General features: G+C 41.8%; 1 protein-coding gene across 1 annotated transcript in view; it reads right to left on the bottom strand.

The window, feature by feature from the left end:
• Window positions 1-4,062: 4,062 nt before the first annotated feature.
• PMEPA1 (prostate transmembrane protein, androgen induced 1) overlaps window positions 4,063-19,020 on the bottom strand; it is a 63,601-nt gene continuing 48,643 nt past the window's right edge. Inside the window, exons 2-4 of the mRNA XM_065414699.1 lie at window positions 11,310-11,464; window positions 4,715-4,768; window positions 4,063-4,611 (exon numbers count right to left, since the gene is read on the bottom strand). Of these exons, the coding sequence (XP_065270771.1) occupies window positions 4,063-4,611; window positions 4,715-4,768; window positions 11,310-11,464 (758 nt within the window). The remainder of the gene's footprint in view (window positions 4,612-4,714; window positions 4,769-11,309; window positions 11,465-19,020) is intronic.

The following is a 19,020-nucleotide window of genomic DNA, read 5'->3' as shown; positions in this document are numbered from 1 at the left end:
CTAACGTGTCAAACTTCTAGCAAACAGGCAGATTGGGACAAGAGGTTGCTAAGCATAAGCAATGTCTTGTTTCTTCTGCTTTTGTTAAATTAAAAAACAATGGAAAGGGTGCTCCTTCTTAAAGGGCTTCAAACTCTTCTCCTCCCACCCCCAGTAACATCAACAGCAAATCTCCCATTATGGTCCTACACTACAGAAGTCAATCAAGTTCAAGTACAATCCTCTCATCTGCAGAAAGGCAGGGAGAAACCAAGGGCAAAGATACATCAGCTGTTGTGTGGCACAGCTGTTTTTCAGTAACTTGGTGGTAATATGGGATATCAGTATTCAGTAGAAATGGACCCTGAGCCAAAAAAAAAATTAGACCATGATTCCTAAAACCCTGTTAGGATCTTGGGGTTGGTTTGGGCCCCATCTTGAGTATTTGGGTAACAAATACATAGATTACACAAAGCAGAAAGAGGACTTGGGGGTGAGGGAGGAAATGAGCGGGGGTAAATCCTGGCTCCAGTGAAGTCAACTGAAGTTTTGTCATTGACTTCAGAAGAGCTCAGATTTCACCTCAAAGGGTTAAGTGCTGTTGGAAATCTAGATTGGTTGGGATCTATGGTTTCCCTTTCCATATATGCCCATATCTAAATCACTGTTAATGGACGTTAAGGACACCTTGTTGGAAGAAAAGATAGATCCTTTTTGTCTTTGTGCAATAGATGGGTTGAAAGAGGAATTCCTTTTCAATGAAAATTCCATGTTTTGAGCCTTCCTGCTTATACAGACATATCTTCTGCATACAAGAAAAACAAATGCAAATACTCTTCCTGGGAACTGGTTGGGGAGGGAAAGGTGTCAAAAAAAAAAAAAAGTGAAAATTAGACTCTCTGTATGTTGACCAGCTCTATTTTCATGATTCTTTTTAGAATCCTCTCCTGCCAACCCCCATTAGACAGTGCCGTCAGGAGAGCCAGATATCTTTCTGATTCATTTTACAGGATTTTGGGGCATGTTAATCCCCCCTTTCCCCTCCCCCCCCCAATGACAAGACAGTTCAGTTACTTAACAACCTCCAGTCCAGATAACACTTCCATATTTACTATACAGTTTTAGATGTGATGCACACTCCACCCAAAACCTGCTGAGGTAACCATTTTTGTAGCAAACAAACTAGTTAGACTACGGAACAAACAAACAAAAAAGAAAACCCAACAATACTATTCACGCATTTTGGCTCAAGAGGGCAGTAGATATTATATTTCAGTTTGTCTTTTGGTTGGTATCTCATTAACAATATCCACCACAGTTTCCTACCCACTGAGTAGGATATGTGCATAAATGTATTCAAGTTACCTTACAAACAGTCCATGAAAACAAATGGCAGAAAGGGAGCACCTTACATGGCTAGACACATCAAACTGGGTCTAGTGGGTGAAAGGGAGCATTTAAAGAAGCAGTACCCCTTTTAAATACATATTGGGAAAATTTAATGCAAGGATCTAAAGGTCAGGAGACCAGACCCTGATAACTCACAACACTAGCAAAGATTTGTTTCTCCCTCTTTAAGGGGAGGGTTACTGTTTCTTTAATAAGGCACTAAATAGACATGTTACATAAAGGAAAGATAAATTTTAAAAACTTGTATAAATTCATCAGTTTTGTACCTTTCGTGACAAACTAGATTTATTCCTTTGCATGACTTTTTTTTTGTTTTGTTTTTTGTTTTCTTGTTTTGAAGGTCAACAGAATTTAGGTGACATGACTTGTAAAGTTATGAAGATTTCAAGAAGCTGTGGAAAAGCAGGCAGTGATACTGCGAAGGTACAGGACTACTACCAGGCAAAAACAAACAAAAAACAAACACCCCCCCCCAAACAAAACAAAACAAAAAACCTACAAGCAAAAACAAAGTAATGATCAAACTTCAAGTTCATCTATTCATTATCTCCTTTAAAATATATATAAATATTGTTCAAATGGTCAAAACTTCAAAACTGTTCTCATGGTTTGTTTGTTTTCAAGTAATAGGAAAAGTTGCTTAACAACAATAGTTTATAGTTATTGCCTTTATATCTTTCATTTATGTTACTCTACTAGTTAGCATCTTGCAGAAAAAGAAGTTACACCTCCTTGTAAAATCTTCACTCTTTGTGTTCCCCCTTCTGACCCTTCCTCACATTTGTAGATATCCTCTCCCAGCAAATGGGGAGGTATAGCTCAGCTAATAATATCTGCACACAAGGTAGCAAGAACAATTATTCCCTTATGTGTTTCTCTCTCTCTCTAATATTTCACTCTGTCACATACAAATTCACCACAAGGGTAAAACGTCTATCAGATATCCACACAATAGAAAAAATGTAAACAATAGCATAGTAAGACAAAATGCTTATGAAACAAAGATAAATTAAAAACACATCCAATGATTTTGAGGAGGTGCTTGGAGGGGGGAGGAGGTGGAACCTTGACATTGGGGGACAAAGGATGGTGATTGTTTTGAATGAAGAAATATTCAGAAGAGGTAAAGGGTTTTGCTTCTAAAGCATTAAGCATGGTTTCGTTAGCCTTTATTTAATACATCACAGGAGCAGATTCATTTCCATCTATTGTTTCTTATGCCTCTTTCTCTAGAGTAATAAAAGAAAAACAATTAACAACCAGAGGCAGTGTACAAGGATTGCAGATATTTATGCAAGACAACTGCACTCTGTTTATTCCAAATAAAAGTTTTGCAGTTTAACATCTATGAAAATGACGTGAACAAACTACAGACTGTAAAGCTTGTTTCAGTGTCCCGTTTAAAAACCTATCCAAAAAGCCAGACTTCAGTTATGTTACGGTTTACTCACATTAACCTCAATAACCACCGCTTTCTCTCAAAACAGGGCCCTTCAGTTTAATATTTAAAGAAAATCAAAACAAAAAAACAAAACAAAAAACCCATTGTTTTCCTTCAGACTGAAGCTTATCCCCCACCCCTGCCCCACCCCTCAAAAAAACTAGAGGTTGTGTCCCAACCCCCCCCCCCCCAAAAAGGTAATTTTTGTTTGCTTCTGTTGTTTTTAATTCACAGAAGTGTTCAGAGCTTTTTTCATTTAACTCCAAAAATCCTAACTGGCAACATACATGCAAACACACAAACTCCTCTTGTTCTATAGGGAATGTATAAAGCAGTGATTATCATTAAACTACCCAGTAGCAGACTGTATTGTATGGGTAACACTCAGGTGACCATGGAAATTAAAGATTTGCATAAGATGCAGTCTCTCTTGCAATGTTCCTTCCAGGGCTGTCACTTTAACTTTAGGATTTTTCCACCCCCTTCCAGCTAGTTTGTTCTTCACTTTGAAATGTATCCCTTAACAGTTTTGTAGTAGACATGATAGAGGCTTTGACCAACACAAGCACTGACATATTTATATTAAAAAATAGTGCAAAATTTCAACATTTATATAAATAACTCTAAACCCCTGCTTTTGATTTTTTCTGTTTTTTTCTGTTTTGTTTTTTTGTTTTTGTTTTTGTTTTTTTACAATGTAATACATACTTTTTGAGTTGGCACTCAAAAAATTGCCATTTTTTTCTCCTAGTTCAGAAAACAACAAAACTTTTTTTTTTTAACTAGGCCTCTTCTAATACAAAAATACTCCTGCTCCTCACACATACAGTTTCTCTTATTTTTAATATATATTTATATATATATTGCAGATCTTTAAACAAAACGTTTTTGTGCAAATATTTTTTTTTAAAGTTAAGTGAAATAAAAAAAAAGCATCCACACACACAGCTCAACTAGAAACAACAACAACAACAACAAAAAATGAAGGACTACGGTTGATTCTTTTTTTTTTTCCTTTTTAAACTTCTAATGCAGCTCAATAAAGAAATGTTTTTGCAAGCTTTCTTGGCTTGTGCATTCAGACCAGACATAACAAGTAAATATTATACACAGAGTGGTGGGAAAGGGCTTCTTATTTTTTGCTCGTCTTCCCCAACTCTTTCTTTTTTTTCTTTTAATGAGAAGTGCAGAGTGTTCTTACTTTCGTGTTTGCTTTTTTTTTTTTTTTTTTTTTAAAAGGGGTGCCCTTTTTGTTTCTCTTTATCTTTGTTCCATGCGGTTGTGCTCTCAAGGCCATTGATTTGCGAATGGTGGAGTCTACTGCCCTCCAGTATCGAGGGCATGCCATTGTTGTTCTGCTGGTGCTGGAAAAACGTAGATCCTGGATAGTGACCTATCACCTCACTGTAGGTCGGCGGCGGTCCTTCCATTCTACCATTGCTTCCATAGCAGGTCGCGCTGATGCCAGAGTTACTGCTGGGTGGGCAAGGCCCTCCAAACACTGAGTTATCTATCAAGTCACTATCGAAGATGGTTCTATTGGGAGGGGCCCGGACCGATTCTCTGTTTAGTTCCATTTGCTGCTCTGGATCTCGGAGTTGTAGTGTGCAGGGTCCCTGGTAAGGGGGTGGCTCCTCTCCATCTGATAGGGAGATGGTGGGTGGGAGGTCAATCTCGTGTTGCATGTAGGGGTATGTTGGCTGGAATCTATTAAAACGGTCCCTCTGCAAAAAGGATGGAACTGATAGTCTGTCTGTGGGTCTTGGAGTGTAGATTTGCTGCTGAAGATAAGGGAGAGAGAGTGAGTTTTGGAACATTTCAGCCTGTATCATAGTCCGCATGTAAACAGATGGGGTTATTATGCAATACCAGCCTTGTCCTCACCTCTGTTACTCCATTTCCTGACACTGTGCTTTCTGAAGGCCACAGACTTCCTTCCTACATTGGAAAGAATAAGAGGAGAACTGAGAATCATTCCTGTCCAGCCAGAGTCTAAACTGCCAAATATTTTCAAAGGAATTCTACCAAGTTACATTCTGGGCCAGAACATCAGCTGGAGTAAATCGATGTAGCTCCAGTCAGTGGAGCCACATAATTTACAAGAGCGAAGTATATAGTCATAGGTCTTAAAAACAGTCAATATTCTTACCTGCATTATTAAGAGCATTAGATTATTAACACTGAAAGAATTCTCAGAATCTAATTTTCATCATTTATGCTGTCTATTTTTTTTTCATCTCACTTACAGCTTGAATTGGACAGTGGAAACAACACCGGTGTTACTCTTGCTTTCATTTGAATTGTTTTTTAATTTTGCTTTTTTGGTCAGTTTCACTTTTTGGTGCTCAGGCATGAGTAGCCTTATCTGTGTTCAAGCATTGGCCCCAGTCCTGCAATTAGATCCCAGTGTCACCAACCTCAGGCATTCAAAAATCAGGAGCCAAGCCCAAAAAACACCGAGATTCACTTTAAATTAATTTTTTTAAAAAAAGTTTCCTTATTTGCTTCTGCAATTAGAGCCTTTATCATTCACATTTTCAAACTTTTCTCTGAAACTATAAGGGCTAGAAATGTACCTTTTCTTTTAATAGGAGATTTGTATATAGTAACAACTATACTCTAGCATCTGGTGGCTTTAGAAAAAAATCACCAAATATAGTAAGACTCATGATAAAATTGCAGTAGTGGCAACACTGAATCACGTGGGTGAACTCTCGTGCCAAAGTGGCTCTAATTTTGTGGGTTTTTAAATAATGAAAACATCTCTGTTAATATTAGGTAGGAGGAAAATTAACTTATCCAACAGGGCATTCTGAATTAGAGGACTCCCATCCACTTGCACAACCTTTGTCTCTCTCTCTCTCTCTCTATTTCCCCCAATTTTCGAAAAATATATTTTGTGGCATTGCATGTGATGCCGGATACTTCGAGAATCCAATCAAGTACTTGCTTTTGAAGCTCAATTTCTGCACACAAACCTCAAGGCAGTTCTGTTATCAGTGGAAGAAAAACAGGGATTTATATTCTTTTCACTTCTCTGTGGTTTTTAGGGAGTCTCTCCTTGAAATGCAAGAGGTTAAGTATTATGACAACCACATACTTTGGAGTTAAAGATAATGGATCTATAATTTTAGTTTCATACCACATATCTATGCAGCTGAAATGTCTGATAGTTGTGAACAATGCAATATTTTATCGGGAGTTTTGAGACTTTAATATGTAACTGTCTATACAGGCACTGACTGTTTAGTCTATTTAATTGCATATGGCTTCCTTTGCCTACATGAAGTGATGTTCTGTAAGGATATTCTATGGTAAAATTCCCTCAATATCCAAAGCCACAAAGAGCACTTGCACCCATCACAGACTGAAATCCTGTCTGGAAACAAAACAAAAACACAAACCCCCTATACCTCCGCAAAAGGGACTCAAAATAATTAATACCAAAGAACTTTTGAATCACTGGAAACATCTAGCGTAAATCAATGGAACCACTGAAATCGAGGGAGCTATGCCCATTTACATCAGGTAAGGATCTGGCTCTTTGTACCAAATGCATACCTCTCTAAAGGAGGCATGGGATTATGTTGTATGGCTAGGCAAGGAATGCAACAGAAGAGATACTACGATATGAGGATACTACTCAGAAGTGAATACAGAGCCAACATATGGCTTTGAGACATTCACTGTGGCAGTACGCACGGATTAAAACTTTGCTGGCTTGGAGGTATGTTTGATGACTGTTTGTTACCTCGATTAAAAGGAATCGGAACCAAAGGGCAGCAGAGGGAATCACTTTGAAACATTTAAGTGTTTACTTTGCAATGTCCTCATGGCAAACTTCCTGAGCAGCTAGTGCCTCCCTGCCTTCTGCTAGATGTTTTATATTTAACTTAGCAGTGGGCAGTGCCATTGCAATATCCCATCTGCTTTTCCATTTCCCCTGCAGTGATGTCAACCTGCTCTGCAGCAGGAAGGATAGTGCTTTCCCCAAGGCAGAGGGAAGAACGCCATGCCACTAGATAGGATTCTGGGTTTTGCACTGTATAAGGCAGCTCTCAAAAGGGGAAGTGAAATATTGTTAAGTGAATTAAGTTACTTTCAAAGCTTCCCTCCCCGTGGAATCCTCACCTCCCAACCCCCCTGCCGTATCCAGGCAGTAAGCTCTTTGTAGTAGTCACTGTACAATGGGGCTCCATGACCAGGGCTCCCAGGTGCTACCAAGATACAAAAAATAATAATCACAAGTGGATGGTGCCCAAGAGGAACTAGAACAGCATTAAAATGGAACGACCCGAAATCTAAGCAGTGAAGGAGCGGGAGGCTGCGAAGTTCAGATCTAGATCCAAAGTCTGAAGTGGTTTGATTTGGGATTTTGGTTCTAATTCATTCTATTTAAGCTTTTTTAGGGCCTGATCCTGCAAACAACTGACTTACCCCAATGAAATTAAGGATGTGCTAAAATGTTGCAGGACTGGGGCCTTGTACAGTACCCGTCATTATGGTGCCTGAGCAGCAGCTTACATCTCATCTCTAAATATAGAGAGGAAAATAAAAAGCAGCCCAGGAAAGCAGCAGCCAGAGGTGTGCAAAGTTTGTAGGCTGAAATATTAATCATGATTTTATTTTCTTTTTTTTTAAAAGACATCAGTCTCCTGGCCATGGGAGTGCTATAATGCCAATCCTAAGCATTCCAAAATCACGAGGAAGGCCACCCCTCCACCCTCCCACCAAAATCAAAACCAAAAACACACCAACCATGAGATTGGCTTAAGATTTTCAAAATATTACATTGGGAGTTGTTATTATTTGGCTTTCTAACTTTTGAGCACTTAGGGATCATGAGTTTTCAAGCTTCCCTCTGCATGCATGATGGCTAGAAACCTACTTTTTATTTCTTAAAAAGCTGAGATTGTGGTGTTTATACATGACTCCACGATCTAGGGCTTAAAGAAAAAAACTGCAAGACTCTCCATACAATTGTGTGAGACTATAACAATCTGAAAGTTATTTATTTAAGAATTCTATCCATCTATTTACATGGCTGCCCATCAGTGTAGTAGTATCTGAGTACCTTCCATGTAAAATCAAATGGTAATAGCAATAGTGACGCGTTTTGGGAGTTAACACTGTGCTTGGAGAAGGGTTTCTGATTTTGATTTCCTTTTCCGGGGAGTCAGAAGGGCTTTAGTAGTAGAAGGGGGTATCAGTATTTTGAGTATCATTCTTATGGTGGAAAAGGCTGTTTCAAAAGGAAGGTTTTGCAGTGTTTCCTAGAGACAGTCAGACTCTGGAGAAATGAAGGTATCTGTGACAGGCAGAGAAGGCAACAGAGAAATATGGTGCCAGCAGAAGTCATATTAAAAACATTTGGGGGGCAATTGCAAGGCTTTCTTCTTTTAATTGCAAATGTTAAGAAGCAAAACAGTGTGGGCTCTAATGCAGATCTTAAATAAAAGAAAAAATGTAACCCAAGCAATAGGCCACTTGAGTACTTCAGTAGATGGAAAGTGCATGTCTCCAGTGGGCTTCTCTGGGCATGAAAAAGTTTGCCTTTAAAAAAAGAACTCAGTGTGCTCTGTGGATTGGCAAACCACTATCTAGTTCAATACAGAGAATGTGCAGGGATGACAGGCAGCAACTGATGTTGGAACATTGTTTTCTACAGGAAAAAAAAATCATACTGTGCTGAATCTTAAATAGGCCACTTTTAAAATCTTTATTATGATTGATCCTTGTGTAATGAGCTTCCTGTTTAGCACACTAGGGGGCTTTTCTGTCCTTACAGGAGTGCTCACAGCATGCCAGTAACTAAAGTAGTGTGTGGCTGTGAGTTAATTACACTGTATGGGGTGGGGGTGAAGCTTTCCTCTGGGGGATGGGGAGGAAGGAAACCAAGACATGATTCATAATTAAAAATAAAAGATAATGTAGCTTTTGATCTATGGAGCTAATTTGTGTTACAAAAGTATTCCTTTGGTGGTAAATTCAAACAGGCTCTGAAAGTATTGTACACAATGCAAGCGGCATTGAACTGGCATAGTGTAAACCTGCCAAGAGATTACCTTGGTTTTGCACTGCTTCCCTCCTTCCCCAAGCCCATGAGGTTCCACTTCCAAAGAGCCCTCAAAGACCATAGAGAACTGCACCACCTTTCTGTCCTGTGGGAGGTTTTAGCAGCTTGCTTTAGGCATAACACAAGAATGAATCGGAACATTGCACACCTCGGCATGTAAGCCCCTAAATGCAGGCTGGTTCATCAACAGCCGGCGCCTTAGATCAGAGACAGAATCTGAGAGCTCACCACACCTCACTCCAGTTCACTTCTCTTGCCTGGTTTAAATAACAACTTGTTCATTCCCTCACTCCTTGGAGACACATTCCATCCACATCAGACTAAATGAAGGGTCCTTTAACTGAACTGCATGATTTCACAGTTGAGGGTGTCTCTCACTTTGGCAAGAAGCCCTTGTCAAGGGGCCTCAGCTATCTCTTATTTCATGCGAAAGTGAGAGGGCATCTGTGGGATGAAGATGGTTTGCGTTCTTCAGGACATTAAACGAATACTGGACAGTGTCGCCAGATGCCATGTTAATACATGCTTTGGGCACTTCAATAGGTGCCATTGGGAGGACTTACTAGAACTACTCTTTTGAATGTCAAGTTTCCTGTTTTCAAAGGGATAGCTCTATCTGATTCTATATTGTAGGAAACACTGGATACATGGGAATGGTGCACCATACATGACAAACTAAACACCTGTCGGTGCTTTTGATTTATAGTGGAAACCTGTGAATTGGGAAAAAGTGACTTGTATTTCGGGACATTCATTTTTATTTTCTGCCTATGGAAACTTCTGAACAGTTTCAAATGGATGAAGTATTCTTCCTCACTTCCTGTCCCAAACCGTTGAGCAGGGCTGCTATGTACTGACTTCTACACCAGTGGTAGTCTGAAAGGTTCTTATTGTTAAAGAGCTTTGGGATCCTTCAGGATACAATGAAATATATGAATGCAAGTTATTGCTGCACTAAACGGTACACCTCTACCCTGATATAACGTGGTCCTCGGGAGCCAAAAATCCCTACCGCGTTATAGGTGAAACCCCGTTATATCAGGGTAGCGGCGGCAGGGCTCCAGCGGTGATTTAAAGAGCCCGGGGCTCCGGCCGCAGGGAACCCTGGGCCCTTTAAATAGCCACCCGAGCCCCGCTGCCAGAGCCCCGGGTAGCGGCGGCAGGGCTCCGACTGTGATTTAAAGGGCCCGGGGCTCCCCACACCAGCCAGAGCTCCGAGCCCTTTAAATTGCCAGCCGAGCCCCGCTGCCGCTGCTCTGGGGTAACGGTGGCAGGGCTCCAGCGGTGATTTAAAGGGCCCGGGGCTCCCCGCAGCAGCCGGAGCCCCAGGCCCTTTAAAGCGCTGCCCGAGCCCCGCTGCCGGAGCCCCGGGGTTACCGCGCTATATGCGAACCCGTGTTATATCGGGTCACGTTATATCGGGATAGAGGTGTAGATCAAACAAAGTAGTGGAAAATCACACGCTCAGCCGCCAAGAAAAATAAAGATTCTATTTCTTTTCTATGTAGGTTTTTATAATGTGCTCATCAGCATAGTGTCTGAACATTTTCCAGTTGTGCATTAAGCAACGTGACTAATATCTGTCATGATATTGGAATGGATTTTGATTGAATTCGTGTCAACACTACAATTAAAAGAATTTTATTTCCTCTTCGTTCGAAAGAAGCAGGAAGCTTAAATTGCACCATGAACTTTTCAGGCATTATTTCAGGGAGAATTCACTTTGTTAGACTGTTTTCTACACTATAATAATGGGACAACAAAACCCCAACAACATTGCACTTCTAGTGGTAATAATGCAGCTTTTGGACCACTACTACAGAACACCCTAGTAAATTCTGTATGATATTTGCACCCTCATCTCTAAACAACAGTATAGTTTAGGACTCTCTGGCCAATGCAACACCCAAAGGACCGCTGTATTTTGGGGTTATGAGAGTTAATAACCGTGAATCCCATCCAGGTGTTTATAACTGGTGTTTTCAGATTCAGGGGGATACAAGAATACCCCCCTCATGCCATGCTGTGGTTCCCCCTTTGAATAACATCAGGCCAGTTAGTTGGCATTGGCATACATATTCACAGCTGCAAGTCTGGAGGTTACAGAGCATAAAAAGGCTGCTGTGTTTGCTCTCATGAAAGTGCCCAACTTCTGACATGTTGTGGTTTTGTTCTCAAGACACAGGATGCTAACCTGAAGTTTCTACACAAAATCCTGCAAGACCCCAACCACCTGAAAGATTCAGCTGTTTGGAAGGTGCCTGTTTGTAGGGTTCTAAATGGCACATGCACTTTACTAGATGGGCAAATGCAATCAAACTGGACTCCTTCCACTTCTAACGTTTCACAAGCTTCTGACCATCTGGCCAGCAATGCGCACACAGAGATGGTGGAGTTACTTACTGAAGATAGATTCTCATCTCTCCTTCTCCCTTGACTGTGCCGGTTGATGAAGGATCGTGCAGAGAGTTTGTAGTGGTTCAGCAGACATGTGATAACGACCACCATCACCATCATCACCACCACGATTATGATTATCTGTACAAACTCCAACTCCGCTGCAAGAGACACAGACATGCATTTTGAGCCACCTTAGAAAGCAGCATGAAATACAGCACAAGAAATCCTAGGCTGAGTTCAGCCATACAGCTAGTGGAGTTTCACAGCTGAATTGTTTCCATGGATGTTTCAAGCTCTCAGACACAAAAGTTCTCTGCAAGCTTCCAGTCAAGCAACATAGAAAAGGGAAATGACCGGCAGCAAGGAATAACAGCCCTCATCCATAATAGACGAGGGACTGTCTTTAAACATGATCTGCAAAGAGAAAATTATTCTAAATCATACCTAGATGTCGGCTTTATCGGCTTGAGTTGCGAGGCTAGAGTCCAGAGACCAAGTTTCTCAAAATCTCCCAGGGAGCTAGGTTCAGGCCTATCTCTACCAGAAACGTTTGCTAGATGCCTCCACTAATCAGGCTGTCAAAGTTTTATTTTTGTGCTGAATGCCCCGTCATCCCATTTAATGAAGGGACGCCTCAAATACTTCTGGTCTTAATTAAACAATTTTAAAAACTGAGTTCGGTTTTGCAGTACACTTAACATTTACATAGCCTTATTCAGCTGAGGATCTTGTCTTAAATTAGGCCTTGTGAGCTGGGTGAGTATTATCCCTGGTTTGTAAATGGAGACCTGCTCAAGGGGTCACAGCAAGCCTGCAACACCTAGGAATCAATTCCCACTCCCAGCCACACTACAAGTCTCCCTCTCTAGGTCCAGTTAATCTGCCAAAAACAACACAGAGTGGATCAGAATTTGTGCTTTTCATGAGACGACAAACATTGAACCTACACTGACTGCACCCCTCCCCACTACATCTATATACCAGATCTCCAGATATCATTCAGTTCTGTGCCCAGCACAGCCAGCTGACAGTGGGGGCTTCAATGGTGTGAACTGACATAAAGAGCCTCAATGGGTTACCAGTTAACTTCAGTGTGTCTCCAAGAGACACTAGACAGCAACCGGTGTGGAATGGCTCCTAAAGTCAAAAGAAATCGTTTGGACTTGGACTGTAGCATGCATTGGCTGGAACTAGATATCGGAAATATCTGTCAGACTGTTCTGTGCTATTTCCATGCAATCCTAGTTCTGAGAAGATGTATTCAGCATCCAGGGAGAGCCTGGAAGCCACCCTGAGCAACTCAGCTCCCTGACAGCTGGCCAAGAAGTTACTTTAACCGTCTGCCGAACACAGATGCTCACCTGTTCTCTGGCCTGAAGCGAGGGCACGGTGCTTTTCTATCTGTGCTATCCTGGCAGAGGGAATCTCAGGAAAGTTTCCCCCCCTCTTCTCCCAGCGATATTTGTAAAGACTGGGGCCATTTCAAGGGAAAGAAGGGAGGAAAAGCAAAGCCAACAGTGCTGATGACTTAGATATAACCTGTTCCTCCCCGAGAAAAGCCATAGAAACCACTTTTTCAAAAGCGGTGCCCTCCACTATCACAGATGCGGTAATTTGCATTAAAATGTAAGAGCGCCTAAACAGGACAGCATCACAGTAACATCTGTATCGGATGGGATGGGTTCTGCTGACTCAGGCAGATATTTTTTAATGGAGCATTTTCCTTCTGGCAGCAGTGAAGTAAAAGCAAATAAAATGTCAAGCAAAACAGTCCAGGTGGCAATTCTGGCCAGTTACCTTGGAATTAACTTTGCTCAGCAGCAGCGACCATATCGGCCACCAGACCAGTCTTCATATTACAATTCCCATAGCATCTTTCATCCCAAAGGACCCCAAAACACTACTGACTGTGCCCACAACCTTCAGAGACTTGGGCATGTCTTCAAGTCAGTGGAAATACTTGGGTGCTTAAAATTAAGCGTGAGAGCATGTCTTTTCAGGATTGGAGCCCACCTATCTACAGCACCACTGAAAGTGCAGCTACCTCTGGGGTGGAAGGAAGCAACTGAGTGGAACAATCAGTCCACAGTACCCTGCACAAACAGTGATGGAAGGGAATTTTAGCTAAGGTCAAACCCTACTCTCTTAAAAGGGAGCCATGGGATCTTCACCAGTAAAGCAGACCAGGTGCCCATATGTCATGGTGATGGGCGCAGCATACACAGAACCTCTCTCTTTTAAGGTTTAATCTGACACCCCCACAGGCAGCATGCTTTGTGGGAGAATGAAGGGCTATTTGACCCTGCTAGGATTGAGATGTGTGGTTCTAGAGAGAGAAGGATGCTTAAAGCAAGTTAATCATAGGGTGACCAGATAGCAAGTGTGAAAAATCAGGACGGGGGTGAGGGGTAATAGGAGCCCATATTAAAAAAAAGCCCCAAATGTCAGGACTGTCCCTATAAAAATCAGGACATCTGGTCACCCTAGTTAATCATCTCTTCCAGGCACAACCCCCACATGATTAATTCCAATAGTTTTTTTTGGGGGGGGGGAAATCTATTAAGAACTCTCATAAATTTCCTTACTTTTTGTAATGCAACTGCATAGGGAAAACTTCAGGTAAGGCTTCCCTGGAGAAAAATGTGTGTATTATATTGGTAGATTCCCCCCACCCCCAACACTCCCTTCTCAGATTTTACAAAGCTACAATTTCCAAGCATGAGCCTCTTGGACACCATTTTTTAATGGGAGGAAAAGGGCTGGAAAGGAGATGGGGAGAGAAATTTACCCAGTGACAGCAAAGAGTTCTCCCTCCCCTCCAGAGCCTTTCGAAGTCTCAAGAATCTACATGTAATGCTCTCCACCGAATGGGTAACATACAGTACGCATATTGTCCCCTGACACCCACATTCACAGCTGCAGCCTGTCGCTGGGGCTTGTTTTGGGGCCCGTAATAAACAGAGGTCTTTAAATCCACTCCAGAGAAAAGGCACCTCTGCACTTTCTACCTCAATGAGATACATGTCAAAAAGCCACACAATGCCATGAAGGGAAACAGTCACACAGGCCCTCCGCCTCATTTAAATATCTGCCATTAAAATTCAAGGGCCCTTTGTAGAAAGTCTCCCTGCATGACCAAAAGGATGAGAGGCTTTAAACCATTACCCGGAGCCCCTTTGTTTCCTTCCAACCATGAGAGGTTAAAGGTAACAGGAACCCTGACAGGGAGACAATCCCCTTGTCCTTGTGTTAACTGCTATCGCCCTGGGCATGCTTGGTTGCTTCCTAGACAGCTCTAAGCGCTTGGCAGACAGGCAGGCTGCCTTGAGGGTGGAGTTAGGGCAGACTGCATTTGGCAGTCCTATCACGCACTGCACAGGCCTCAGCCTCGCCTGACAAGGAGGAGGTTCAAATAGGAGCAAGGGATTTTTTTGTTTTGTTTTACTAACCAGATTTATGGCTGCCTGTCTGCAGGATGGAGGGGGTTCCCATAGCTGCCATCTACGTCTTCCGGGCAGCAGGAGACCTGCATTTTTGGGCTAGTCTGCGTTTCTTTAGAGAGACGAGAGTACCAGAATTGCAGAACGCCAGACTTAACTGGGAGGAGCGATTCTGTTTCCTACTGGGGCTATTGTGGTCCTCTGCCCACTGGGAAACACCAAACCCCCTTTAAAAAAAGAAGGTTCCCTTGAGATGTTTATTCAGACCCAAAGGCCTGTTGTAAATGGCTGCTGTTCTTTGGGGGGGGGGGGGGGGCTTGGGTGTTGTCCCAGTTCACTTTCCTTTGGGTGGCCAGACTACAAGAGTTGGCAGCATATTGCAACAACCCCTTTCAAACTCAGGTGACTTTCTAAACTCCCATATTCCATCAGTTCTAATTAGAAACTCTCCACATCCAGCTACTGTACAATATACTTTCCAGCAAATATCCTCATCACCCCCCACTACTTTTCCTATAAGGTGACCCCAATCATGTGAAATCTGGAGAGGAACCCCAATTAATTATTCAGGAAGAAAAATGGAGGTCACATAAGATGACTGGGTACTGTAGTGATATGGTATTCAGAATGCAGCTGTACAATGTTAGGGATTATACATGCACTTGGATTCACAAGAGTTTGCCAGACACTCATTTCAAAATACAGCTAGCAACTAAAACTGCAGCAAATACAAAGACTGCCGGCTACTCAGGCTACAGTTCTGGTCTGCCACTCTGATCTGACCTCTTTATGCTCTCTCTGAGCTGTCCCAGCAAAGGTCCTGTGCGTTTTCTGGCACACAGTCTAGACAGTGTGCTGCTGAAGAACATTCCACTTCTAATGACCCTGCCCTTGTCAAAATGCCCAAGTTACTCAGTGACTCCATTTCAGCAGATGTACGACAGCTCTTTAAAACAGAAGGGCACAGACAACGTCACACCTTTATAACGATGAGCCCTCTTTTCTCTCCTACATATTTGTGACAGACATCATCAGCTGGATAAACAACCATCCCACATTATGGAATGTGTTGCTTGCTGCATTATTTACACATAGCTGGATTTTAAGGAGCCAAGTCAACTTTGCCGGTGATAAAGTGTGACACTTGTTTTGGCCACTTTAAATACATAAATAAATAATTAAATAACGAAAGAAAGAGTGATATTGGTGACCAAATGGCTCATAAAACCTAAAAAAGGGACATGGTTCTATTCCAAAAGATTCTGAAGACTTTCTTTAAAAAAAACAAGACTAGCTGGTTCTAAAGAAAAAGTTCTCACACGATGGGTGTGAGACACATCAATTAGCCAAGTCATGCTAAACTGCTTAAGGAATTTTGTTGGTATAAGTAAAGCTAAAGCCATCTGGGAGTGTTTTTCATATCCCTCCCACCTGCAAAACCCTTAGTTACCATGAGTCCAACCTCAAATTTTATGGTCCTCTAAAAGTCGCATAAAATAGCTTTTCCATACACAAAAGTATCATGACTGGAGAGTCTGCAATTGAACAAAGGATGTTTTCCCCATGGGGAAGGTTGGGGATGGTGTAAAGGTCAGGGACACAGGTTAAAAGTCTGATACTCTATCCCTGGTCCAGTACCAAACATTGCCTAGTTTGCCACTAATTTAATTGGCTGATTACAACATAGGTGCCAAAAGCTATTATTTTAACATGATATGATTATTAGAGAAGAGGAAATATTTCTTTCTGGCAAGGTTTTTTCCTTTTCTTTTAAAGGCAGCTGTTTGGAATATTAGAAGTGAATACTCAAATGAGGTAGATTAGTGGGCAGAGTGCAAGTGAGATGATGAAATTTATGGTTCTGCAGTGTATTGCATAATCACTACTTTTGATTATGAGTTAAACTGTTTAAATTTATACTTTAGTTTAGCAATATGTGCTGTGTGGGAAAATTAACTATTATAAACTGAATCAGAACTTTACATTTCTTAACTGGAGGGGAAATTACTTTTGTAATCTCAACATCCTACAAGCAGATTTTTTGTAATATCATAGGTCCACGCCTCTCATTTCAGCTATTCTTTCTTCATATCCCATAGGTCCCGACTCCGTGAGTGCTCCGGGGCTGGAGCACCCACGGGAAAAAACAAAACAAACAAACAGTGCATGCTCAGCCTCCCCCTCCTCCCAAGCACCTCCCGCCTGCTGTGGATCAGCTGTTTTGAAGCATGCAGGAAGCACTGGGGGGGGGGGGGGAGGAGGAGCGGGGGGAAGGAAGAGGTGGGAGGAGGAAGCGGGGTGAGGGTGGGAAGAAGCAGGGCGGGGGCTTGGAGGAAGGGGTGAGTGGGGGCAGGGTCTGGGTTGAAGCGGGAGGTCGAGCACCCCCTAGCAACTCAGTAAGTCAGCGCCTATGTCGATGCCCATGTCCTTGATCATTTATCTTCATCTGCATGGGGAAGCAAATGGCTCCTACGCACCTAAAAAACACTAACAGAGTGACTCTAGATTTTTACTGGACTAGAGATCAGGATCTGAACTTAGCACCTGGCTGAGATGCACAAAGGGATGAGGGATACGCTAGATGAGGGATACGCTAAGTTTTATAAATAAAGATTTCTCACCATTGTATTGCCATCAATGTGCCTCTCGTGCGGACAATGCATCAGCAACTTTCAGAGCAGGTCTAGATGACAGGGTGATAGAGACAGCAGCAGCCCCAAGTATCTGGACATTATTGCTCCCACCACAGCTGCTACCTATTAGGATTGCATCAGTGAGATGCCTGTAAGTCTCATTCTGTCCCCAAACTCTAGCCTGCAGTGAGCAGCACAGCGTGTGAGCCCGTGGCTAAGTCAGATATTTTGAGATGTGCTGTATCACTATAGGAAGAACATTCATGCCCCCCAATCTGGCCTTTTGAAAAAGAAATACAAAAAATATATAGATATATATCCCACACAATTTGCTCATTTCAAGCTTCAAAAGGGCCAGATCTACTTGAAGCATCAAAGTTTATGCCAACTCCTCCTTCTGTTTTAACTTGTATTCATGTGCTTCATTTTCGAAACCAGTGTAAACTCCCTGGAAAGCTGGATCTACATAGTAAAATTTCATCAAAATGGCTAGAGTCAAACTAATTAATAAACCCTAAAGTATATTATAACCATGCAATTCAACCACTTTGCAAATAAAAAGGGGTGTGTGTGTGCGGGGGGGGGGGAGGTGACTGCAAAGAATATAATTTATAATTCTGCTGGTGTCTTAAAAAAAAAAAAGAAAGAAAGAAAAAAAACCCACTCCTGTTATATTTGGCTTCCTAATCATTGTCATTTTTCAATTAGAAGAGACCTCATTCCATTTCTGTCTGTAATTTTCCCCCAGGGAGGTGTTATGAATGCACCAGGCTTTATGAGATGGACAAATTTGGCTTCCAAATACAAAGTAAGGTCACTCTAATTTAATTTAGCATAATTTTCACTCCTGAATAAATTTCAAACTAACAGGTTCAGACACCACATTTAAGTGACAACCTGCTTCTCTATATTTTCTGTCTAGACAGACATTGCCGGTTTTGGGATCAGTGCGTGACCACTCTGCAACTATATATATATTTTTTTAGAGATTAGCAAATTTCTGGAAATGGATATTTAGGGTCAAGTGAAATCACTTATCAAGTGCTGCATTCAAGTTTCTATCACTAGTCTGTCCTTGAATAACAGTTTCATAATGGATCATAGTGTTACATTAAATCAAACATAGAAGCCCAAAGTGCTTCCCAAAGCTTGTGGACTACAAAAAACACAGCCTATACAGTTTCTTCACACACAGCTATTTTGACTTTCTGTCTAAATTTGTGAACAAATTCGGTGTAATACCTTGACAGTGTGCCAAGAGCAAATGGCACCCTTAGCCTTGCCAAGTGTGGGTGCCACTGTTGTAAAGAAATTGCCTACGAGCTAAGAGGAACAACTCCTCCTTTCCTGGTTAAAAACAACCATGTGCAAATTTGGTCATGCCTGCACTTCTGTCTGCCCACGAAAGTATTAGGAACTGAAAGTGTCTGAAATATATGAAAATCTAATCTGGTTAGTAACTGTTGCGTATGTGACAAGGCAGAGGACAACTCATTGTCATTCTCACCAGCCCCATGTGAGTGACTTTCAACTGGCAAACCGTTTCATTTATCTAGGCTCCAGGAGCACCAGAGCCAAGATTTCCACCTCATTTGAATGAAGACCTGGTTCTTTAGCATTTAAAATCAAATTGAACCAGAC

This window comes from Emys orbicularis, chromosome 12, assembly GCF_028017835.1.
Source record: "Emys orbicularis isolate rEmyOrb1 chromosome 12, rEmyOrb1.hap1, whole genome shotgun sequence".
Lineage (NCBI taxonomy): Eukaryota > Metazoa > Chordata > Testudines > Emydidae > Emys > Emys orbicularis.
Note: the sequence above shows the minus strand (reverse complement) of the source record. Positions and strands in the feature narration are given on the sequence as shown.